Source organism: Canis lupus, chromosome 27 (assembly GCF_011100685.1).
Source record: "Canis lupus familiaris isolate Mischka breed German Shepherd chromosome 27, alternate assembly UU_Cfam_GSD_1.0, whole genome shotgun sequence".
NCBI lineage: Eukaryota > Metazoa > Chordata > Mammalia > Carnivora > Canidae > Canis > Canis lupus.
The window spans coordinates 33,285,102-33,311,189 of record NC_049248.1 but is presented as its reverse complement, the minus strand read 5'-3'; the positions used below and the strand labels follow the sequence as shown (position 1 = coordinate 33,311,189).

The 26,088-nt window shown below is 35.7% G+C and overlaps 1 protein-coding gene across 1 annotated transcript in view; it reads right to left on the bottom strand.

Annotated features, from left to right (window-relative positions):
* Positions 1–11,729: 11,729 nt before the first annotated feature.
* Positions 11,730–26,088, bottom strand: part of LRRK2 (leucine rich repeat kinase 2) — a 139,801-nt gene continuing 125,442 nt past the window's right edge. Inside the window, exons 44-51 of the mRNA XM_038577307.1 lie at positions 25,494–25,688; positions 24,175–24,368; positions 22,844–22,916; positions 21,146–21,330; positions 18,426–18,578; positions 16,417–16,625; positions 13,873–13,944; positions 11,730–13,268 (exon numbers count right to left, since the gene is read on the bottom strand). Of these exons, the coding sequence (XP_038433235.1) occupies positions 13,147–13,268; positions 13,873–13,944; positions 16,417–16,625; positions 18,426–18,578; positions 21,146–21,330; positions 22,844–22,916; positions 24,175–24,368; positions 25,494–25,688 (1,203 nt within the window). The 3' untranslated portion in view covers positions 11,730–13,146. The remainder of the gene's footprint in view (positions 13,269–13,872; positions 13,945–16,416; positions 16,626–18,425; positions 18,579–21,145; positions 21,331–22,843; positions 22,917–24,174; positions 24,369–25,493; positions 25,689–26,088) is intronic.

Genomic DNA, 26,088 nt, shown 5'->3' with positions numbered 1-26,088 from the left:
GGACAGGTGAGGGTGCACTGATCTGCACAAATTGAAGGGCGCCCCGCAGCAAGAGTTCTCACTGTCCTGTGTCCTCCTGAGGGGAATGGAGGATAGCTGCCTCTGTCTGTTGCCGGGCTCTAGGGTGAAGAGAGCTACGGTGCCAGCCCATGTAACTGGCCAGCTTTCCCAAATGCCCCAGAACGTTGTGGCATTCTAGCCCTTTACTGCAACCTGACCATGGTTTGCGGTGAGCTTTCTCCCAGGCGCTCCTATTCTTATTGTGTCTCCAGGAATATTGAGGCTTCACTGACCCTCCTGTGATTCTGCCCTATTCCGTCAGGGAAGACTTTCTCAGGTGCAGATTTTTAAAGTTCCCAATTGTCTGGGGCTCAGTTTTTGTGCCCCAGCTTTCACAGCTTTTCTTTTCGCGGCTTAACTTTCATGCCCCAGCTTGCCACAGCTCTGCTTTTGTGCCCCAGCTTGTCCAGTCTCTGCTTTCAGCCCAGTTTCCCTGGGCTTGCCCCAGCCAGCTGCAGCTCCCCTCCCCCATCTTGTCTCTTCTCTGTCTTCCTACCTTGTCGGAAGCAATTACTTTTCTCTCTGTAGCATTCCAGCTGTTCTCTCTTTACATCTCAGGTTAAAATCATAGGTGTTCAGGATTTTTGAAAGTTATCTAGGTAAGTTTGTGGGACCAGATGAATTGAGGACCCCTACTCTTCTGCCATCTTGCCTAGCCTCCCAAATCATTGCCTCCCAAATCATTGGAAGTGAAACCAAGGCCAATTTGTTTTCTTTTTTTTTTTTCTTTCTTTTTTTTTTTTTTTTTTTTGGTTACCACAAAATCAGTTTCTCCTGGGTCTCACTGAATAAAGGCTAACAAATACTCAAAGTGTTAGTTTGATGGGATACCAAGTTACTCAGCCACTGATACCTATGATACACAATCCAGAGACTATAGTCTGCCATTCAAATAACTCACCAGGATGAGTAATCACAGAATATCGGCTCCATCTACCAGCTAACTCCAAAATTCACCTTCCTTCCATCAACAATATAAAGCAGCTAAAAGTTATTTTAGATTTGGAGATAAGAAAAAAAAGATTTGGAGATAAAGAGGATCTGAGAACAATATGCTCCTGACAATTATATGTGGTAGTATTTTTTTCATCTTTTTATATATGAGGAAACTGACACAAAAAGAGATTGGGCAGGTGAGCTGGAACATAGACCAGTGGAGAACATAGACCAGTGGAGAACAGTGGAGCTGGAACATAGACCAGTGGAGAACAGAAAAGTAGATCAGTATGTGGCATGGAGATAGACAAGAAAGCAATGATATGGACATGAGGAAGGGAAAGGCCATTTGGCTTTGGGTTTTAGTTCATTGTTTGGCAATTAATCACTAATTATTGCAAGAGAAACTTCCAAAGATCCATGACATACAGTGATGAGCAACTTGTTAGAGAAATATATGTTTAGTGAAACTGAGGTCCCATATGAAATCCCTTATAGAATGGTGCTTGCATGTGACTTGCCTGGGAATTCGTTACATCATTTCATAGGTATTATCTCATTTTATCCTCATTTTCTAGAAGGTGAGTGTACTACTCTTGCCGTTTTACAGATAAGGAAACTAGTTCTCTGGCCATTTGGGCCAATTGCTCCTGTTTACTGAGCTACTAACTGCTGAATTTGAAATTTAGTTCAAAGTATTACCAATTCTAAATGTATGGTCCTTCTAACTTTTTTCCTTTGTAACTTTCCTTTTTCTAATGTTTTTTTTTCTAATGTTTCTTAAAGTAACACTGACGATAATTTTTAAAAATTGAGTGGAGATGACAACACCGATGAAATAAAGGAAGAGCCTCCAAAGTGATTTTATTAAAGAGCATGTTTCTTTATGAATTTACAAGTTCTTTTTATATTTCTTTGTAGGCATGCTTTGTTTATTCCAAATTGTAGTGTCTCATCAAAGGTGGGTAACCCCTAAACATATTAGTAAACTTACGCTCTTTCTAAAAGCATGACTTTAGCCAAAATAGCAATGTTATTATTGATCTGTCTTCAGCAAAGACTTTTGATTCAATCCATACAAATATGTATGTATCAAGTGATTGGCAGCAGAAATCCATATACACAAAGTTTATGGTCAAAGAATACTCTTACCTACAAGCAGCTTCTATCTATGGTGCCCTTATTACTCTGATAGATACCTCCTCTGCACTATACCATGCGTAACAGGAAATCAAAACAATGCCAACATGAGAGAATAAGCTTGCAAAACATTTTACCCATTGGGCTCCCACTTAGTAAATTACACTGCACCCCCACCCAAGTTTTTATTTAAATTCTAGTTATCATATATGGTAAAATTGGCTTCGGATGTACAATTCAGTGATTCATCACTTACATACAATACCCAATGTTCATCGTCACAAGTACCTCCCTACTTCCTATTAGCTAGTTAGCCCACTCCCCACCTACCTCCTTCAATCAACCTTCAATTTGTTCTCTATCGTTTGATCTCTATGGTATTTTTTCCTACTTCATGAAAGTTGATAGCATTTAGGAAGCCTCAATATTGAATCACAAAAAGCAAGAAATGAATAATCTAGAATGATTTCAATGTTGAAGGATTTTAATTACCAGACAGTATTGAGGTTGAAGCAATGACATGAAAGTATAGAGGTCCTACATAACTTTGTCCTCTTGCCACATTCTCTTAATTTTGTCTATACTTTCTTTGATGAATTACCATAAATGGTTCTTTTTAAGCTAATGATTCAGTGATTATTGAGAAATTTGCCTTTGTATTAGATTTTTACAAATAAAATAGTCATAAATATCAAAAACAAAGTCTTATGGGTTGTTTTACTCTCTTTTTAAAAATTTTTCTCCCTATTTACTCTTTTTTTTTTAATTTTCTCCCTATATGTTCATCTGCTTTGTTCCTTAAATTCCCCATATGAATGAAATCTTACGGTATTTGTTTTTGTCTGACTGACTTATTTCACTCTTCATAATACACTCTAGCTCTATCCACGTCATTGCAAATGGAAGATTTCATTCTTTTTGATGGCTGAGTCATATTCCATTGTACATATATATATATCACCATCTCACATCTTCTTTATCCATTCTTCAGTGGATGAACCTTTGGTTTGGCTATTGTTGATAATGCTACTATAAACATCGGGTGCATGTACCCCTTTGAATCTGTATTTTTGTATCCTTTGGGTATATGCCTAGTAGTGCTATTGCTGAATTGTAGGTTAGTTCTATTTGTAACTTTCTGAGGAACTGTTATACTCTTATCCAGTTATTTTTATCAGAAGAGCAAGTGAGTTAGTTACTTTGCACTCATTTATGAGATTGGGAAAATCTCATATATAATATACTGTGTTTGAACATAAAGTCGTAGATTACTTTTCTAATTTTTAATGAGATAAACTTGGTGTTTTAAACAACTCTTCTAATTTCACTGTAGCAAGCATGCTCCCCAAAGGCCTAATTAGCTTTATAGTCTCACATTTCAGAGTAAAACTCTATATCAATACAAGAGTATATATATTTTTGCATCTTCAGTTACTTAAGTGTCTCCTTATAGAGTAGATGTAAGTGCTTTAGGGGTTGGAATTTGTCAGAAATTCCAGTATTTAATAGGATGCTTTTAAAATAATCTCATGCTCCCAAGAGAGTGCATATGTGATTCCTCTGCCTAGAATGCTTATCCTACCCTAACACTGTTGAGTGTTTTTTTGTCTTGAGTGGATCTGCTTCGATATTAGCTTTTCTTTGTGTAGGAGCCTCCCAGATCCTCCACTCTGGACAGATAGTTACATTCTCTTCTTTACTGTAACACTTTTATTTTAGGTTTTTATTTAAATTCCAGTTAGTTAAAATACAGTGTAATATTAGTTTCATGTGTACAATTTAACGATTCAACACTTTCTTTCTTTCTTTCTTTCTTTCTTTCTTTCTTTCTTTCTTTCTTTCTTTCTTTCTTTCTTTTCTTTCTTCTTTCTTTCCTTTATAGGTAGTTAACATACAGTGCAATACTGGTTTCTGGAGTAGAATTTACTTTTTCATCATTTATATACAACACCTAGTGCTCATCAGAACAAGTGCCTTCCTTAATATGCATCACTCATCTAGCCCATCTCCCACCCACCTGTCTCCATCAACCCTCAGTTTGGTCTCCATCGTCAAGAGTATCTTCAGGCTTCTTACCCTCTCTGCTTTTTTTTCTTTTCCCCCTTCCCATGTATTCATCTGTTTTCTTTCTTAAATTCCACATATGAGTGATATCACATTGTATTTGTCTTTCTCTGACTTATTTCACTCAGCATAATACATTCCAGTTCCATTCATGTTATTGCAAATAGCAAGATTTTATTCTTTTTAATGGCTGAGCAATTTTCCATCATATATATATATATGGTATATATATATATACCATATATACCACTTCATTTTTATCCATTGATTAGTCAATGAACATTTGGGGTCTCTCCATTGTTTGGCTATTGTTGATAATGCTGTCATAAACATTGCATTGCATGTATCCCTTCAAATCTGTATTTTTGCATCCTTTGGGTAAATACCCAGTAGTGCAATTGCTGGATCATAGAATAGTTCTATTTTTAACATTTTGAGAAAGCTCCACAGTGTTCTCCAGAGTGGATGCATCAGTTTGCATTCCCACCAACACTGCAAGAAGGTTCCCATTTTCCACATCCTCTCCAACATCTCTTGTTTCTTGTGTTATTAATTTTGGCCATCCTGACAGGTGTGAAATGGAATATTATCATAATTTTGATTTATATTTTCCTGATGATGTGTGATGTTGAATATTTTTTCATATGTCTATTCACCATCTGGATGTCTTTCTTGGAAAAAGTGTCTATTCCTGTCTTCTGTCCATTTCTTAACTGGATGTTGATCTTGATAAGTTCTTTGTAGATTTGGATACTAACTCTTTATTAGATATGTTGTTTATAAGCATATTCTTTCATTCCATAGGATACCTTTTAGTTTTGTTAGTTTCTTTGAAGAAACTTTGTATCTTGCTGAAGTCCCAATAACTCATTTTTGCTTTTGTTTCCCTTGCCTCTGGTGATGTGTCTAATGAGAATTGCTATGGCCAAGATCAAAGAGTTTTCTATGTTTTCCTTTAGGATTTTGATGGTATCTGTCTCACATTAATGTCTTTCATCCATTCTGAATTTTTTGTGTGTAAGAAAGTGGTCCAGTTTCATTCTTCTGCATGTGGCTGTCCAGTTTTCTCAATACCATTTGTTGAAGAGACTGTATTTTTTACAATGTATATTCTTTCCTGCTTTGTCAAAGATTAGTTGACCATATAGCTGTGGGTCCATGTCTGGGTTCTCTTCTGTCCTGTTGATCTAGGTGTCTCCTTTTGCACTAGTACCATACTATCTGGATGACGACAGCTTTGTAATAGAGTTTGAAATCCAGAATCATGATGCCTCTAGGTTTGTTTTCCCTTTTCAGAATTGCTTTGGCTATTCAGGGTCTTTTGTGGTTCCATACAAATTTTAGGATTGTTTGTTCTAGCTCTGTTAAAAATGCTGGTGGCATTTTGTTGGGGTTTACATTAAATATGTAGACTGCTTTGGGTAGTATAGACATTTTATCTATGGCTTCCAAACCATGAACATGGAATGCTTTTCCATTTCTTTGTGTCCTCTTCAATTTCTTTCATAAGAGCTCTATAGTTTTCAAAGTATAGATCTTTTACTTCTTTAGATCTATTCCTAGGTATCTCATTGCTTTTGGTGCAATTGCAAATGCGATTGATTCCTTGATTTCTTTTCCTGTTGCTTTGTTATTAGTGTATATAAATGCAACGGAGTTCTGCACATTGATTTTATATACTATGACTTTGCTAAATTTGTTTATGAATTCTAGCAATTTTTTGGTGGAGTTTTTCAGGTTTCTACATAGAGTATCATGTCTACAATAGTGAAAGTTTGACTTCTTTGTCAATTTGTATGCCTTTTTTTTCTTTTTGTTGTCTGATTACTGAGGCTAGGCCTTCCAATACGATATTGAACAACAGTGGTGAGAGTGAACATCCCTGTCATGTTCCTGACTATAAGGGAAAATCTCTCAGTTTTTCCCTTTGAGAATGATATTTGCTGTGGATTTTTCATATAAGGCTTTTATGATACCAATGTTCTTTCGATCCCTACAATGTGGAGAGTTGTTTTTTTTTTAAATCAAGAAAGGAGGCTGTATTTTGTCAAATGGTTTTTCTCCATCTGTGAAGAGGATCATATGGTTCTTATCCTTTCTTTTATTAATGTAGTGTATCACATTGATTGATTTGTGGATGTTGAACCACCCTTTCAGCCCAGGAATAAATCCTTTTTGGTCATGGTGAATAATCCTTTCAATGTACTGTTACATCCTATTGGCTAATATTTCGGTGAGAATTTTGGCATCCATGTTCATCAGGGCTATTGGTCTCTAATTCTCCTTTTTAGTGGTATCTTTGTCTGGTTTGGGGATCAAGGTAATGCTGGCTTCGTGGAATGAATTTGAAAGTTTTCCTTCCATTTTCAATTTTTAGAACAGTCTCAGAAGAATAGGTATTAATTCTTCTTTAAATGTTGGGAAGAATTCCACTCAGAGGCCATCTGGCTGTGGACTCTTGTTTGCTGAGAGATTTTTATTACTGATTCAATTTCTTTGCTGATTATGAGTCTGTTCAAATTTTCTATTTCTTCTTGTTTCAGTTTTAGTAGTTTGTAAGTTTCTAGGAATCTATTTCTTCCAGGTTGCCCAGTTTGTTGGCATATAATTCCTCAGAGTATTCTAATTGTTTGTATTTCTGTGGTGTTGGTTGTGATCTCTCCTTTATCATTTGTGATTTTATCTATTGGGTCCTTTCCCTTTTCTTTTTGATAAGTCTGGCTTAGACTTATCAATTTTATTAATTCTTTCAAAGAACCAGCTCTTAGTTTCCTTAATTGGTTACACTGGGTTTTTGTTTGTTTGTTCCTATATCATTTATTTCTGCTCTAATCTTTATTATTTCCCTTCTCCTGCTGGCTTTAGGCTTTATTTACCAGTCCTTTTCTAGATCTTTTAGGTGTAAGGCTAGGTTATGATTTGAGACTTTTCTTGCTTCTTGAGGTAGGTCTGTACTGCAATATACCTCCCTCTTAGGACCATCTTTGCTGTATCCCAAAGGTTTGGGGCTGTTGTGCTTTCATTTTCATTTGCTTCCATGTACTTTTTATTTGATTCTTCTTTAAATTCCTTGACTAACCCATTCATTCTTTAGTAGTATATTCTTTAACCTCCATGTATTTGAGGTGTTTCCAAATTTTTTCTTGTGTTTGACTTCCAGTTTCATAGCATTGTGACCTGAAAATATGCATGATATGATCCTGATCTTTTTGTACTTGTTGAGGATCTATTTGTCACCCAGTATTTCTATTCCGGAAAATGATCTATATGCCCTTGAAAAAAATTGTGTTCTGCTGCTTTAAAATGAAATTTTCTGAATATATCTGTTAAGTCCATTTGGTCCAGTATGTCATTCAAAGCCATTATTTCCTTGTTGATTTTCTGCTTGATGATCTATCCACTGCTCTAAGTGGGGTGTTAAAGTCCCCTACTATTATTGTATAATCATCATCAATGAATTTCCTTATTATTAATTTATATATTTGGGTGCTCCCAAGTTGAGTGCATAAATATTTACAATAGTTAGATCTTCTTGATGGATAGACCCTTAATTTTGATAAAGTGCCTTCTTCATATACAGTCTGTACAGTCTTTGTTTTAGAATCTAGTTTGTCTGATATAAGTATGGCTACTCCAGCTGTCTTCTGACATCCATTAGTATGATATATAGTTCTCCATCCCCTCACTTTCAATATGCAAATGTCTATAAGCCTAATATGAGTGTCTTGTAGGCAGCATATAGATGGGTCTTGTTTTTTCTATCCATTCTGATGCCTTATGTCTTTGTTACCTGTAGAGTTGGTGTTTCTGGTGATGTTCTCTGATTCTTTCTAGGCTTTGTTACTTTGTTTTTTTCCCTCCACTCAAAGAAGTTTTCAGCTATAATTTGTTCAAATAAACCTTTTACCCTCTTATCTCTCTCTTCATCTCCTAAGATGCCTATGATATGAATCTTACTGAGTTTTACTAAGTGGCTGAGTTCTCTAAGTCTACCTTCATGGCCCATTACCTTTCTTTCCCTCTTTTTGGCTTTATTATTTTCCATAATTTCATCTTCTATATTACTGATTAGCCGCTCTGTTTCAACCAGCCTAATTTTTATGGCCTCCATTTGTGTTTGCATCTCAGTGATAGCATTTTTAGGTTTGGCCTTATTAGATTTTAGTTCTTTTACCTCTGCATTAAAGGATTCTGTAGTGTCTTCTATTCTATTTTCAAGCTCAGCTAGTATCCTTATAATCCTTATTTTAAATTCTAGTTCAGACTTCTTAATCTTATTGATTAAATCCCTGGCTGTGAGTTCTATCTTGTTTTATTGCTTTGGGGGTGAATTCCTCTGTCTCATAATTTTGTCCAGAAAAGAAAAAAAGAGAAAAAAAAAAAAAGAATAAAAGCAAACAAACAAATCACATGACAGCAAAGCAAAAAACAAAAAAGAGCAGAACAAATACAAAAAAAAAGAACAAGAAAACCAAAAACACAAAACAAGAAAACCAAAACAACAACAAACAAAAAACAAAAAACCAACTAGATCCTGGGTGTGTTTTGGTCGGCTTGTTAAAAGAATCCGATCCCAGGGGCAGCCCCGGTGCTGCAGCGGTTTAGCGCCTCTTGCAGCCTGGGGTGTGATCCTGGAGACCTGGGATCGAGTTCCGCGTCAAGCTCCCTGCATGGAGCCTGCTTTTCTCCCTCTGCCTGTGTCTCTGCCTCTCTCTCTCTCAAAAAAAGAATCTGATCCCAAAATAAAAAGTTAAATTAAATTACAATGAAAGTAAACAAAATAAAAATATATATGTAAAGTATATATATGATTTTTTTAAATAATAATTAAAAATATTTTCAAAGGAATTGGAAAATGTAAGAAAATAAATGAAAAAATAATAAAAATAAAAGAAATAATAAAAGTAAAGAGGAGGCTTCATCCTATTTCTCTTAGAGCTTATGACTTTGCAGCCTTCTATGATCAATAAGCTTGGTGGGAGCAGGCTGTGCAGGTCTTCTGGGGGAGGGGCCTGCTGCACAGATTCTCTGGTTTCAGTGGAAATGCACAGTGGGGCGGGGCTTAGTGTGCACAGTCTGGCTTCCACCAGATGGCACTGCTTTTTGCTTTCAGCCCTGATGAGTGGAGTGAAAATGGCTGAGCCCTGCTCTCTAGCCTGAGAGCTCAAAGTTCGCACCCCCTCTTCTGAGCCCCCACAACAAAGCGATCAGCCTATTTGTCTCACTGGTTTCCATTGGAACCCTGCATTTACCCTGAGTCTCAGCCTTTTGGAGTTTCAAAACTCTAAATTTCAGGGATGGCCACAGTGCAGACCCACACTGCTCCTCCAGGGATCTCCCCGTGTTTGCTGGCTTGTCCCAGGAAGGTGGTCCCACAACCACACAGCAGTTTGCAGTTTATAGCAGAAAGCTTGCACCAAGACCTGCTGTTCTCTGCCAGCTTTCTGGCTCCTATGCCTGGGAGCAGTGCAACACCTTGGCCCCACCCATTCTTCCTGTAACCTAAGAGATCCTCAGACCGCCCTGTCACTTCTGTGATTCTGCCCCTTTTTGCCACCTGAGCACCTTTAATCCAGGCACATCCCCCAGAGCAGTGAATTTAAAGTTAGGATTTTGTGCTCTGCTGCTTCTAATACTGCTTACCTCTGTATGCAGGCTCCCTCCCCACCACTGCATCCACAGATAGGTCTCCCCTCAGTGAACTTCCACACTTCCCAGCTTCCAAATGGTGGTTGCTTTTCTACTTGTAGACTTGTGGGTTTTGTTCTCTCAGACCTCCAATCGATCTCTTAGATGTTCAGAATGATTTGATTCCTATTTAACTTAGAGGGAGAATACAAGGTCAGGGTGTTCCTACTCCTCCACCATCTTAACTCCTTCCCCTTAGTGATTCAACACATCCCTACAACATGTAGTGCTCATCACAAGTGTACTCTTTAATTCCCATCACCTCTTTTACCCATCCTCACTGCCCACCTCCCCCAGCCCCTTAACCACCAGTTTGTTCTCTATAGTTCAGGAGTCTGTTTCTTGGGTTGCCTCTTTTTTTTCCGCATATGATCTTTTTTTTTTTTTTTTGTCCCAGAATACTTCCAGCATAGCATTTATCACTCGGGTTTGTATTTTCAGAAATAAATGAGGTTAATAATAACCTCTCAGTGATCTTCAGATTAGTAAATGTGGTGAAGCCCCAGTCATAGTGAGATATATAAAATCTGGTTTCCCAGGCTCTATTGCCATGGGACAATGGAATCTCTGGAGGCTGAACAGATTCTCCCCACCAAGACTTAGATACTAATACCAGCATCCCTCTCCCCACACTTTATCTTAGCCTGAAACTCTCCCAAACAGGGACTTCCCAGTGAGCCTGAAAACCAAGGGAAGGGAGAGGATAGCACAACGGGAGAGCCATGTTCCTGCTCACCACTCACAGTGCATTCAGACTGCAGGCCTGGCTCCCAACTGAAAGTGAAGGTGCTAAGAACACTCCAAATACCTTGAGTAATTGTAAGAACCAATACCTATGTACTTCTAAACAGTCAGATTCTGAATTATTATTAGAAACAATGGCACAAAAAGAAAGAAAGAAAGAAAGAAAGAAAGAAAGAAAGAAAGAAAAGAAAGAAAGAGAAAGAAAGAAAGAAAGAAAGAAAGAAAAAAAAAAGACAAAAGAAATAAGAACCTAACAGAAAGCTCTACTCCCCAGGACTGCCTTCCTTCTCCTTCTTCCTTCTTCCTTCCTTCCGTCTTCCGTTTACTTCAGTCCTTCATTCCCAACAATGGCACCAAGGCTGGGAAACTGGCCAGACAGAGAATGAGAATTTCAATTTCTCCTGAGTTGGCACAGTTTAAGATTTTACTTATATTGCTGATGAGTGTCCATGAAACATAAAAGTATTGCTAGGTGTTAAGCTATCTATAGTGATAGATTACATAAAGATGCAAAGTCCCAAGGGTTTTAGACATATCTACTTTTGGTATTTTCAATTTAGGAAAATTCTCAAAAAATTTTTTTACTACTTTTTGCTGTGTTTCATAAATTTATATCACAATCTTGATGAAAAATAAGATGAATTTTACTTAAAATAGTTCACACATAATCCATAGTGCTTGCCAAAATTATATTTGAGGGACTCTCTTTTTACATTTAAAATTCCTCTCAAAATATTTTCTATGAAGATAAACTCTTATGCTTTTATAATGATTAGTAGCTTCTTTGGGGGTTTTAACCAGGCAAAACTTAAAATGACTGTCAATTTTTTAATTAATTGCTCTAAAGTCATTCTTTTTTCAACACTCAAAACTGAACAATCCTACTTAATTTTTATGAGAACTTAAAAAATGAAACATATCAGGCCTGTCAGGTTTTATCCTGGGATCCTGGAAACTATGTGTACTATAGAAAACTGGATAAATCCTCAGGAGAAAACTTTAGTTAGCATTTTCTATATACCCATACATGTATTCATATAAAATTTCATATTAAGCAGATTATAGACCTTTATATGAAAAATAAAACTATCACAAAGTTTTAAAATTCTTAAACATGCTTTAAAAATGTTTATTGTTCCATTTAAATATGATTTTCATTTACATATTTCTTCATAATTATCTTTGTAAAAAATTGCAATAAATACAAAGAAAGTGAGAAATATCATAGGAACAAATTCCTTCGTTATTTTTAAAATCATCCTATAATACAACATCAGTCAGTTCTGAGAATATTAAATGGACTAGTTATCCTATCATAGGAAATTGTTTGAAATCATGAATATTGGCCAGGGCCAATTGATTTACTAGAAATGTTTTTCCTTAAAACAGAAATGACACTCAATTTGTTCTGTAGATACTTGGCCCTGATATTCGTACTGTGGCCAGATATTTAAACAATTTAGGTATAACTCAGGAGACTAGGTTAGCAAGTATTTTTACCCATCATAGCCTGAAGCTCCTCTCTTCCTCATCAAACTAAAGTGTTACAAACTTGCATGCATAGTCTTGATGGGAGTTGTGGAATTCTGTAATTCTGGAAATGTTTTTGTTTTTGTTTTTGTTTTTTTCCTGAGTGATGCAGGATTTGCAGAGTCATAAATTTAGGAAGAACATAGGTAGAAGCATCAGAGCAGAGATTAGGAACAAGTAACCAGCTGTCTAGTTTAACACTGAAAATCCAAATTAAACATTAAAAATATCACTTCAAGACTGAACATTGTATCTACACCAATTATACAAATTTCAGGGTATCCACATTCAAAGATAGAACTGTAAAACAGGAAAAGAGAAAGTAACTGTGTCTTTTCTGGATATGAGAAACATATATTTCATTTTCTCATTAGCACTTTTCATGACATTTTCTTTTAGATTGAAGGAAGCTGCAATAGATGCATTGTTTGAATCAGCAATAAAGAGAATGCACATCCCAATGATGGGCTTTATTAGTGATAATTCATTGACTGTTTACAAGCATATATGATAGTTGCATTTAAAAGTAATCTAAGAAGGAATGTATTACACATCAAACAGTCCTAATATGTTTATTCTACTTTGCAAAATACGTAGAAAGTAATCAAACAACATTTTTGTTTAAGTGCAGAATTTTAAATAATGCTTACCTTCCTTTAACAACAAAATTAATCACTTTGTAAATTTTAGTATGAGTCCTGCAATTATGTATTTTTTAGATTTCCTTTCATTACTTAATCCAAAAAATTAATTAGGATGCATAGGAAATAAAATGTTATGTTTTAAATAGTTCTTTAAAACATATTTTCCACTGATAATTATTTTACACATATTTATATTTAAAATAAAATATATAAACATTCCTTCATATACACAAGCTATTTCAAAGAGTGGAAGTACCCTTTACATATGTAAACATTTTTAAAGAAATATTTACAATAGAATAATTTTCCCATCCAAAGATGAAGATCTTCAATATCTCTCTTATTCAACCGATATTCTTCTCATTTTTTCAGCTAATTCTTTTCTCACTTCAATATGTTTTTCTAAATTTTGCACTTCATGTGGAAGATTGATGTCCCAAACAGACAAACAAGATTGTATCTCTACAAAACAAAATAATGAAACCATGTTTCAAAGATTCGGCATAAGACATTTTTATTTTATTTCAATTTTGTTCATTTATATTTGTCTTTTACAAACATATACATAAGTACAGCTAAAAATAACATGCTAAATTACTGTCATTTATATGAAACTCCATCTAGAAAATATTTAAAATATATTTTAAGAAATATATACAGAAACTACTACATTTCAAAAAGAGTATAGACCTTTAATAACCTAATATTTCATTTTCTAAAAGAAATCATTTTATAAAATCCTGTTCAAAATCAGACCTCATATGGATATTGGTAAGTTGTAAGGAAAAAATATCCACATTTAGCTTAACTTTGGGCTAGTTCTCATTTTATAGTGATTGATACTTCCACTTCATTTCAAAAAATAAACAACACTGCTAAATCACTGAAGCTTAGTTTTGAAGATTTATGTTTAAATTATTTACACTATAAAGAAGCTACCAATTAAAACTTCTTGAAGTATTATAGCATATGTTATATTTATTATAAATGTATAAAACATATAACGTGTTATAATCATCAATGTCATTGTACTGTGTTTAGAATACAGTATCTTATTAAACATTACCTTTCTGGGGTTGTGTACCTTCAGTATTTTTCCGGATATACCCCAAAACCAGCATGACATTTTTAAGGCTTCCTTTAAAAAAAAAAAAACATGAGTCTTTTGTTAAAACAACATAATAAGTTGGACTTTAAAAAGTCCATGGGACTTACTTTATAATTCTACTTTTTAGGAGATACTTCAATTACATTGAATAAAAACTCTCCAAGACCAGCAATTATTTAATGTTAGAAAATTTGTGATCTACTCCTTGCTATAATCTCTATTAATTATGTTAATCTGATAAAACAATTTAACCTGTAAGAAATGGGTTTAATATTTATACACAGAAAGTTATAATATTAAATGAGATCATATGCATGAAGGTGCTTTGGCACTAGTCAAATGTGAACCATTTGGATAAAAACTGCATGGATGTATATACTGATAGTCTGTCACAGAACCATACTTTCTTCTCAACTCATTCACTAATTTATTCAACAAACATTTGCCAAAAGTTTTCTTTTTCTTTTTTAATTTTTTTTTTATTTACTTATGATAGTCACACACACACAGAGAGAGAGAGGCAGAGACATAAGCAGGCTCCATGCACTGGGAGCCCGACGAGGGATTTGATCCCAGGTCTCCAGGATCACACCCTGGGCCAAAGGCAGGCGCCAAACCACTGCGCCACCCAGGGATCCCTGCCAAAAGCTTTCTATAGAGGATGCCCTAGATAGGCCCTAGCAATGAAAGGGTCAACAAACACATGCAGATTTACGCACATGCAGTTTATATTCTAGTGAGGAGATTGACATTAATGAAAAAAATCCATGACTAGGATCAATGCTACGCAAGAGAGATGTAATAAGAGCCCCAAATAGGGAAGTTTGACCTCATCAGTGTTGACTTCTCAGAGGTTTTGATACATGAACTACTGTTTCAAAGAATGAGTTAACTTAGTCTATCTTCTTGTCTTACTTAACTACATTACCTTATGTTAAATCAGCAAAGAATGAAACAGCACGTGAAAAACCTTGAGGCAGCATGAAGCATGGTATGTCAGAGGGACTAACAATATTCTAGATCAGAAAGCGCTGGGAGTAATGTGGAAACTGACAGAAGCTGCAAAGGCAGGTGAAGGCTGCTGCACTTGTAGATTATGTTTAAATTTATCTTTATTTTAAAAAATCAATTAAACCCACTGAAATCCCACATAATGTCAGTAATGAAAAACCACTTGGGTCCCGAAGTACATACTAATTAAATTAGAGGTTGGAACAACCTTGGTAGAATAAAACTAGAGAGACAACTCACTAGAGACCTACTGCTCTGCGTGTGTGGATATATATCCTGATAGTGAACCAACCACTCACAGCATCTAATCTAACCTTTGTGCAACTCCAATATCCATTCATAAAGAATGGGTGATTACTCAGCCATCAGAAACGACAAATACCCACCATTTGCTTTGACATGAATGGAACTGGAAGGTATTATGCTGAGTGAAGTAAGTCAGTCGGAGAAGGACAAACATTATATGGTCTCATTCTTTTGGGGAATATAAAAATTAATGAAAGGGAATAGAAGGAAAGGAGAGAAAATGAGTGAAAATATCGGTGAGGGTGACAAAACATGAGAGACTCCTAACTCTGGGAAATGAACAAGGAGTAGTGGAAAGGGAGGTGGGCAGGGGGTTTGGGGTGACTGGGTGATGGGCACTGAGGGGGGCACTTGGTGAGAGGAGCACTGGGTGTTACGCTATATGTTGGCAAATTGAACTCCAATAAAAAAAATGGGTGAGAGTAAGGAGAAACACCTGTCACTCCTTAATATATTCCTGTAAAAGGAATTTACTATTTTTTTCACTTTTCAAACACATTATGACTTACTTGCTAAAGTTACATAAACTCTAGTTTTGCAGAACTTAATTCCCTTATGTTATTTTCATGATCAACTTTGTATATATGCTAATACTATTCTCTAAGCCAAATAAATTAGTTAAGAAGACAATGGAATGTATTTATGTAGGAAATATATTTCACGTGCTCTTATGATTTCTTCCTGTTTAAATAGAAAAGTAAGAGCAAGAAAAGATATAAAAGTTTGCATAAATCATCATTGTGAATACTTGTACATTGTAGAGTTCAGCATATATTGTTACAAGAATATAAATTTGCTTATAGAATGAAAAACCAAATTTAATAAGGGTGGGAAGCTTAAATGGATCAAAATAAATATTTGCTTTAATATCTTTGATTAAATTTTAAATATTCAACATTATCTATTTCCTCTTTTTGCCTTAGGTATAGAGAAAGTAAGACGCAAATTTAGTGCTCAGCTGCAATAATCTGCTTCTCAATGGGACTGAGAGCATGTACTCCCTCCATGTTTGAATGACCTGATTCCAAATGTATCCCATTCCTATTTCATTATGGAACCTGCTAAGATACTTCAAATGACATTAGAAAGAGAGAAATTAAAAATAAAAGAGAGAAAAATTAAAAATAAAAGCATATTTTTATAATTTCAACAATATGAGAAAAGATCTAAAGGAAAGAAACGTACCTAATTGTGCTGTCATCATGACTCTGACAGAATCACAAAAATTGTGAATTATACGTATAATTCGACGAGTCGAGAGATCAAGGAGTAAAATATGGCCTCCTCCAGTTCCTATCCAGAGAGCAGTGTTCTTCTGGAGGCAGAGGGTTTTCACTCTCCCAGAGTAAGAGAGCTTGTGTTTTGACTCTGCATTTACTTTTACCATTTCCTCCCTAAAACCATAAAGTATGCATTAATAATTTTATCGAAAATTATGAGATAAAATAGATGTGTGTCTACATATACACACTATATAGTGTTTTATATTATGAATACATATCAGTATACATTATATATCATTAAAATTCTACAAAACTAGCTTTGCTAAATACAGAATGTTGAAGTAGTTTTTCTACTTGAAACAAATTATCAAAGATAACACAATATCTCTTGACTTCAAGAAATTCTGAAGTAAATAAAATGGATATAATCTTTATAAATAATAAGCCTATGTAATTCAGTTAAAAAAATAAATTTGCCCAATATAAATAGAAAAAGTTATTTTCAAAAGCTTTCCATGAAGTTTAAAAGTTACAAAGAAAATTAAATTTTAGTCATTTATATGTAAAAGATATCAATACCAACCACTAAACTCTTCCCTGAGCCAATGAATAATTCATAAAAAAATGAGGTGTTCAGAAATAAAAGAATCCTAATACTTTTAGAACTTCAGGAAGAAAGGGAGCCTTTACTAGGCAGCACTCTCAGCACTTCAGAATACAAATCTCCTTACCATCCAGAGAAAAACAAAAAGATTCTAGGAGAGTAAACTTTGAAGTCTCATTTTACAGACACAGTGTGTAATCTAAATGTTCTCCAGAGTATAAAAAAATCTACACATTAAAACAAAACAAAAGAAAATTATAAAGTGGCTAGAAATAAGGTTGGCAGTGGTCCTGTTTCCCAGCAGCAGCACACAAAAGATGTGTTTGATTTAAAGTCTGAGATTTGTGTCTGACATGCTGGAGCAGACTAAGAACTGCCTGTCAGCCTGGTGTCTTGACCCTTTATCCTAAGACAGTCAGTGCACTAGTCAGTGTAGTAGGTTATCCCCCATTTAAAAAAATTTTTTTTTTACTTTATCTTTAGAGCAAAGTATCATTGAATCTGTAGGACAATTACAAGTAGTAAACTCTGAGGGGCGCCTGGATACCTCAGCTGTTTAAGCATCCAACTCTTGGTCTCAGCTAAGGTCATGATTTCAGGGTCATGACCTCAGGGTCATGAGATCGAGCTCTGAGTCAGGCTCTGTGATCTGCATGGAGTCTGCTTAGGATTCTCTCCCACTACCCTCCCTTCATTTCCTCTCTCTCTCTCTCTCAAATAAATAACCATATTTTTTTAAAAAGCAGTAATTTTTGATATTGTAACACTACTAGCTAGATGTACAGTCAGCAATGAATCCAGTATGATCACTTTCAATAATGTACTATTTTTTCATTAGAGGATAGTCTTTGTAATACCTTGAAGAAACCATAATTATTATGTTCCCTTTTCCCCCCAACATGACATTTGGTAGATACCAAGGGAAGGTGCTAAAAAGCATTAACAATTTTTTTTTATTTTTTAAACATGTTATTTATTTATTCATGAGAGACACAGAGAGAGAGGCAGAGACATAGGCAGAGGGAGAAGCAGGCTCCCTATAGGGAGCCCAATGCAGGACTTGATCCCACGACCTGAGCCAAAGGCAGACACTTAACCACTAAGCCACCCAGGTACCCAAACAATTTTGTTTCTGAGTTTGTTTTTGTTTGTTTAGTGTTCTAATTAGAGGCAGAAACAAAGTAATATTAGTCATATTTCCTTTCTCTGTGAAATCTGAAGTATAAAGACAGCTCTTCCAAGCATAACATAAAGAACCAATGACATTGTACCTACAGTCAACAATATGTTGTATAACTAAAAATTTGTCGAGAGGGTCAGTCTCACATTATGTTCTTTCCACAATAAAATACAATAAAAATATTTACTTTAAAAAGTGCACACAGTCTATTAGTTCACAGAGTTTTTCAGTTTTCTTATCCCGTACTTCCACAAATGGGCTATTTTTCTTAGCGACGTAGACAGCCGTGTCTACCACCACTGCTATGATGTTGGAATCACTGAATGCTGCATAAGAAAACCTAGAGGGAAAGAAAGAACACCACTGTGCTTCATTTCTTGCAAACAGATTGGCTACCATATGCCCTATCTTCATGGCAAACTCCTAGTCAGCCCTTGAGGCTTAACTTAAATATCAGCATCTCTGGCATTCATCCCTGACCTATCAAAATACACCAGCCTTTTGTTCTCCTGCACTGGTACCAGATGTAATATATAAGCCTATTAAATATAAAATTGTATTTATTAATTACTGTGTCTCTGACACTAGACTGTAAATGTGATTTCTTAAGGACAAGGACCATGTGTTTTCTATACAACTACAATCCAGTAAAGAGTTACCAAGTACCTATTTATCTAGTAAATACATATAGTAGAGAAATGGGTAAGTATCCATCTAAAAAACTGCCTGGTTAACAAAGCAGGTGGATGCACAGAAGGATGGATAGATGAAGAATGAACCAACAGAAGGAATGAACAACCAAGAAAAAAGTAAAAATGGGTAAAGTTGCAATTCGATCAGATAAATGACATGAAAATATCACAGGGTGTAAAAAATCTTTAGTTTGTCTTAGGGCAGGAAGATTTTTTTTCTCCATCTTATTCTTGTCCTGGCAAGGGAGGCAAGAACATGTGTTGCCAAAGAGCCACTACATTTTAGGCAATTCCTTCCTGAGTTCTGCTGTATTTAACAGAAGACAGTTCAAACTAGCCCAAATATTCTATAGACTTTCAGAATTTATAAAATATTTTGGTGTGTTATTCTATTTGATCCTCAATAAAAAATCTTATAAAATATTACAAGTCCCAATGTCTGTAATTACAGAATGTTTAACAAATGCTAAGTAACTTGCTTGAAGCCATATGACTGGCATGTTACAGAAGCAGGACTATACAAAGGTCTTCAGAGGCCTGTGGCTCCAGAGACCGCATCATCTTCCACTACTCATCATGCCTCTGTCAGTGTGTCCAAAAAGGAGGGTAGTGAGGATGAAGCAGCATCGAATTAGCAATGTGGTATCTGCTTAGCCAGGGAGAGTCCAAGGCAACAGGAGACACTTTTTGAGAAGCGAGTAAATATTTCCATGTGTCTATGAAGCTGGGTCCTAACCTCTTTTGGGAGATGAACAGCTTTCGGTGCTTCATGTTTACAGGCATTCTCTCTGATAAAGCACTTATACTCCCAATTTTACATGGAATTTTAGGGGATCAATACCAATGATCTCATAACATGCTGTATGGAATTAAAAAAAAAAAAAGCAAAGAAAACTGTGGGGCCTTCTTTTTAAATATTTTCAGGCTTTTTTAGGTTGGTTAAAAGTGGAGCAGGTTGTCTTTGACAATGGAGATGATTTCAGTTTGGCCAAAGCACAGAGGGCAAGGAGGCTGCAAAATATTAATCTAGAGAGGGAAGCAAGTGCCTGGTAGGCTCGCTTAAGAAATTTGAACATCACTTAAAGGGCAGTGGGATGTGACTGAGGGTTTTCAGTAAGAGACTGACATCAGATTGATTTGCATTTTAGAAAAGACCCTCTGTCTATACTATTGAGAATGGACTGAAGGGAGCCCAATCAGAAGTTGAGAACTGATTAGAAAGAGGCTCTGGTTAACATGGCCATCAACGGTGGGTGACAGACAGCCTGGCCCATGGAAGCATCAGTAGGAAAAGTGAGAAATGCAAGAATTTGAGAGTCAATTAGGAGGAGAGTTAAGTAGCAAAGAGAGTAAAGGACAAAGTAGTCAAGGATTACTCCTGAATTTCAGTCTTAGGTAATTCAATGGATACTGAGAAAGCAGGATATTCTCTGAGATAGGGATTTGTGACTCAAAGCTAATAATAATCATAACTAATGTTTACTAAGAGCTTACCAAGTGCTGGGCATTATGTTAGCTCCTTATATTAATTTTTTGTCTAGTCTTCCAAACATCCCTTTGAGATAGAATATATTACAATTCTCAGGTTAGAGAAGACTGGATATTTAAGTTCTTTCCCAAGTTCACAAAATCAATACATGGCAAAGCCAATATTTGAACTACAATATATGCTATTATCTACCATCCTATGTTGCTTCTCCCTGAGGAATGTAATAAGTAAGAACCAACTGGTTAAAATACAACTCTAAAACTTGAAACAAATTGGAACAAGGTTCATAGTTTATTTTATTTTCACTGGGAAGTGGTATCACTAACTTCACTGTAAAGAGGACTCTATATAATCATCAAATCTAGAGATGACTTTATTCCTGCAGCATATGCTTTTTACAATCAACACTTAATGGAAGCTATCCAAGACACATATGTAAAACCAACAGGTGAAGTAAAATACTGAGTATATTGCCTTTCAAATTTATGTTTAATTATATAAAGAGATAATGAAACTTAAAAATTTAGATTGGTAAATACTACTAAGATTATTGTGGCTTTTATATTTTATCTCAAATATGATTGGGCTGGGTGATGTCTTTAATAGAAAAGCAAATTATGCATTTTAAAAGATTTTTGCTTGGATTGCAATAGTATTATTGATATGATTATAAAGAATAAACATGAATAAAGCAGTAAATTAATTATATAGATAGAAATAACTTACAGCTGATTTGTCTTTGTCTCAATGAGTTTCTGAATGGTGAAATCATCAGAAAATGAGAAAAGTTTTGTACCACATCCTCCCCACATAATGTTTTTTTCAGTTGAATTCATGGATTCACTCAAACACATCAGTGGAGTACTGACATTTCCTATATTTAGTATCTTCAAAGGAGCGGCTCCTTTACACTTTGCCAAGAAGAGAAATACATTCAATAAGCTGAGTATCTGCAGAATGAAATGCTGTAAAATTTGCTGTGCTTTCTAAAAGCTACTTTTCCATCATAAATGGCTAGAGGACTTAAAATAAAAATTCAAGATACATTTTTCAAAGGATTTATGAAAACATGATTCAATTCAAGTGGTATGCAAAACATTATCCTTATAACCAATCTCTTTATCTCTCCATGTAAAAAATGTTCAGGAAATAACCAAGGGATTATACTCCACTTGTCTGTCTCTCATTAGACAATAAGCTCTTTGATAACAAGGAGTATAAATGGGTAGGGTGTTGGATAAACAGATGGAACCACAGATGAGTGGATGGAGGGAAGAATAAATCTTTTATTGACAAATAAGAATCTGAGGAACAGACAGTTAAATGACTTCTTCCAGACTAAAGAAAAAGTTGGTGGCAAACCAGATTTAAAACTTAAGTTTTGTTTTTTCCACACTATATTTATATAAATGAATTATCACTTCATTTACATAAAAATAGAATTACTTTCATTCCTAACATCATAAATCAGATCTCATTCATCATCTTATCCTTAGTTCGTTCATATAAAATGTACAGCCAGTCAACAAGTATTTATAGAGGATCTACTGTATGCAACATTTGATGAAAATAAACTCGCCATCAGGGAAATACAAATCAAAACCACAGTGAGATACCACCTCACACCAGTGAGAATGGGGAAAATTAACAAGGCAGGAAACAACAAATGTTGGAGAGGATGCGGAGAAAAGGGAACCCTCTTACACTGTTGGTGGGAATGTGAACTGGTGCAGCCACTCTGGAAAACTGTGTGGAGGTTCCTCAAACAGTTAAAAATAGACCTGCCCTACGACCCAGCAATTGCACTGTTGGGGATTTACCCCAAAGATACAAATGCAATGAAACGCCGGGACACCTGCACCCCGATGTTTATAGCAGCAATGGCCACGATAGCCAAACTGTGGAAGGAGCCTCGGTGTCCAACGAAAGATGAATGGATAAAGAAGATGTGGTTTATGTATACAATGGAATATTACTCAGCTATTAGAAATGACAAATACCCACCATTTGCTTCAACGTGGATGGAACTGGAGGGTATTATGCTGAGTGAAGTAAGCCAGTCGGAGAAGGACAAACATTATATGTTCTCATTCATTTGGGGAATATAAATAATAGTGAAAGGGAATATAAGGGAAGGGAGAAGAAATGTGTGGGAAATATCAGAAAGGGAGACAGAACGTAAAGACTGCTAACTCTGGGAAACGAACTAGGGGTGGTAGAAGGGGAGGAGGGCGGGGGGTGGGAGTGAATGGGTGACGGGCACTGGGGGTTATTCTGTATGTTAGTAAATTGAACACCAATAAAAAATAAATTAAAAAAAAGATGAAAAGCAGGATTTATGATCATTGAGAAGAGGGGCAGGGATAAGCATACATAATACAAAGAACTTAAAAATCTTTGATGTAGAATGGATTCAACATTTACCTTAACAGTTTTATCTTCAAAAATTGCTAAATTGCCATCAGCAGTCCCCACCAGAAGAAAATTTCTTTGCTTGCTAAAAAAAAAAAAAAAAAAAAGTCAAAAATGTTAAAATTGTCAAAAAGAATGCTGATATTGACCAAGATGACCCTAACATTCCCTTCTAGGTTGACTAACCTTTAGACTAGCTTCTTCATGATTTAGACACGGCCCCTGACCTCCCTTTCTTATAGCATTTACTTTGGAAAACTTAACATTTGTAAATTCTTCTGCGCATTTGAGTTGTAACTCCTCCTGACCTCTTGTCAGTTTTACCGCCCAGGTGTGTCTTTCTCAAGGAACTAGGAGCCTTCCTTTTCAAATGTTAGCATCAAGAAAGGCAGGGCCCTATCTCCCAGTCTCTGTGGGAAGGTTGGAGCCTAACTTCAATAAGCAGCAATTAGCAAACACAGATGACCTATCACACTGACCCTCCCACAAAGTCCTCCAGTACTTTTCCAGTAGCTCACCCTCGTGTTCAAAACTCTCCCACCTTTCATTTCAGCAGAGTTGAGTTCAACTTGTGTCTTTTATCGCAACAATCTTAAATAAAGCCTTCCTTGACTATTTAATGACAAAATTTTTCTCTGACACTATCCAAATAACGTCAACTCCCAAACTGCCAGTGAACTTCCTATTTTAGCTGCACGAAACTTGAGTTTCATATTTTTCTAATATTTATTATTAAATATTTCTAATATTTATTTTCCAGTATTGACTTCAACCAGAGAAATACATGGAGTATAATCTCAATGGCTCCTGGAAATCATCCTGCCTCAAGTATTACAGCAACCAACCTGTTACTCACACCTGCCATTTAGATAAAATCCTTTGGAAGGAGACCCCCACAACTAATAATGGTGTGTCATTTTCACCTATTAATAATTTATGAATTCACTTATTGGATATTTTCTCAATTTGGTAGTTAACTGATCTGTTTTAAACTGGCATGTAACAGGCTGTTCATATTCAGAAAAAGGATAAAGAAAAGGTCGTCCCTGAGGAGGCCCTACAAAGAAAAGTAAGCTAAAGGGCTGGTAAAGAAAGGGACTAGAGCTGAGGTAATACCCTCAGTAGGGCTGGCAGACCTGAAGAAAGGATTGATCTGTTAAATAACTGCCTCGGCTTAACCTAGAATATTTTTGTGGCCTTCCCACAATACCCTTAATATATGCAAAGAAATAGAAGTATGTTAAAAAATGAGCATTTTTCCTGAAGCAGTAACAGTTTTCCACACAATTCAGTCATCTAAAAGGTATATAATTTTCTCCCAAAGGTCAAATTCACTAGGGCACCTTTGCTTGGGAAAGGGATTGCAATACAAGCAAGTCACAGAATCAGTCATCTTTTCAAGGGTATGTCTCTTTGCCCCGTCTTCGGTATTGATGACCAGGAGCATGCCAGACTGTGTCCCACACACAATCCAGCTTTCCTTTTCAACAGGAAGATGCACCAAAGCCAGGCACAGTATTCTACTATCAGTAACTTCCTGAAAGAAAAAAAAAAAAAAAAGAAGACAAAGAAGAAGAAAGAAGGAAAGAAAACAAATGCTGAAGAACTTATTTGATTCTAGCTTAAGTGACTAGAAATTGAACAGAATGGAAATATGGTGATCCATACATGAAGTTCGTTTTATTCTATTGCTCTTAATTTTAAAAACAATGTCAATTTTTATTGAACGTTCAACAATAAATGAGTTAACTGGCAGACAATTTTGCCTACCAAAAGTGAATCGAAAACTAGAATTAAAATCGAAATTTACTTTTGAGTATCATTATTTCTCATTCCATCAAAATAATAAGAGGGGACTGTTCAACTTAAATAATGATTAGGCATACATTTATTTCAAGGCAATAGTCAAAATATTAAATTTTTAAGTCTAGAAATTTATCTTGTATTTGCTAATATAATTTATCAATCCATCTCGTAAAGCCCTACCAGTCAGGTATACCCACCCCACCCCTTCCCCCACTCCCCCTCTCCTCCCCCCTTTCCCCCTCCCCTCCCCCCTTTCCCCCTCCCCTCCCCACATTCCCCTACCTCACCCCACTGCTCCAAGCATGGGCTGCTAACAGCTCAGAGCTGCACCCTCCCCACAGACCGCCCTCCGCTGGTGGGGTCTGCTTGGCCTGAATGGCTCAGAGGTTACGCCATAGCCACCCTCTGGCAGACTGCTACGTGTAATCCAAAGACTGGCTCCCTTGAGAGATCAATCTGTGCTGCTACTCACATCTCAGATTTCCTCATGGCCAGAGACTGAGGGTAGATTTCCTCAGAAACTACATTTTTGTGAACTTTCTTCCCCTGTTCTTTTTGTCTTCCTTCACTTCCTTAAAAGCTACTCTCTCCTTAAATCACTTGTATAAGTAATTCTGTCTAAGACTCTGTTTCTAGAGATCCTGATGGAAGACATACATATACTATGATTTTAAAACAAAACACAGACTATTTAATTTCATATAAATGCTCTTGTTCTACCAGAAAACTAAATAATACTATGTTGCTTTCACTTAATTTCTTCCAAAGTAACTTTTTAAACTAATAACATGCTTTAAAATAATTAGCAAAATAAATTTTTCAAAGTAGCTGTAATTTAAAGGGTGCTTGGAGTTACCTCAGAAGTGTGCTTTTCTGTACTTAAGTCAAGAAATGAGAGCTGTCCTTTGTTCGGGTGCCCACAGCCCAGCCAGATGCTTGCATTCTTGCTGTTATGATTTGTAGCAACCATGCATTCAACACTAAAGTTTTTAGGTATTGATATATGTCTCATCAGACAGATTAACTCAGCTGAATTCAAAATGTCAAAGACCTGAGAAAGTTTTTAAAATAACAAAACAGTACACATCAAGTTAATATATGTCCTCTTGAAAGATCATATTATGGTACAAAATGTAGAACTACCTCTTATAGCTGTATCAAGAAAAACCTAAATCTCTTAAACTGCTATCTAATCCAAGCAACAAGATTAATAATCCAAACTACAGATAAAATTACATTAAAATTAATACTTATTTTTAGACTAAGCATGAGATACACTATTTGTCTTTAGGGTATGTTTTGTAACTTGAAAAGAAAGAAAATCTCAAAAGTGCCAATTGAGCAGGAATTTAGCAGAGTCAGGAGTTATTCTTCACTCAATTTTACACTGCAGAGCCACATTATGTTACAGATAAACACAGGCCACCAATGGAATAGACCTTCTGCCAATT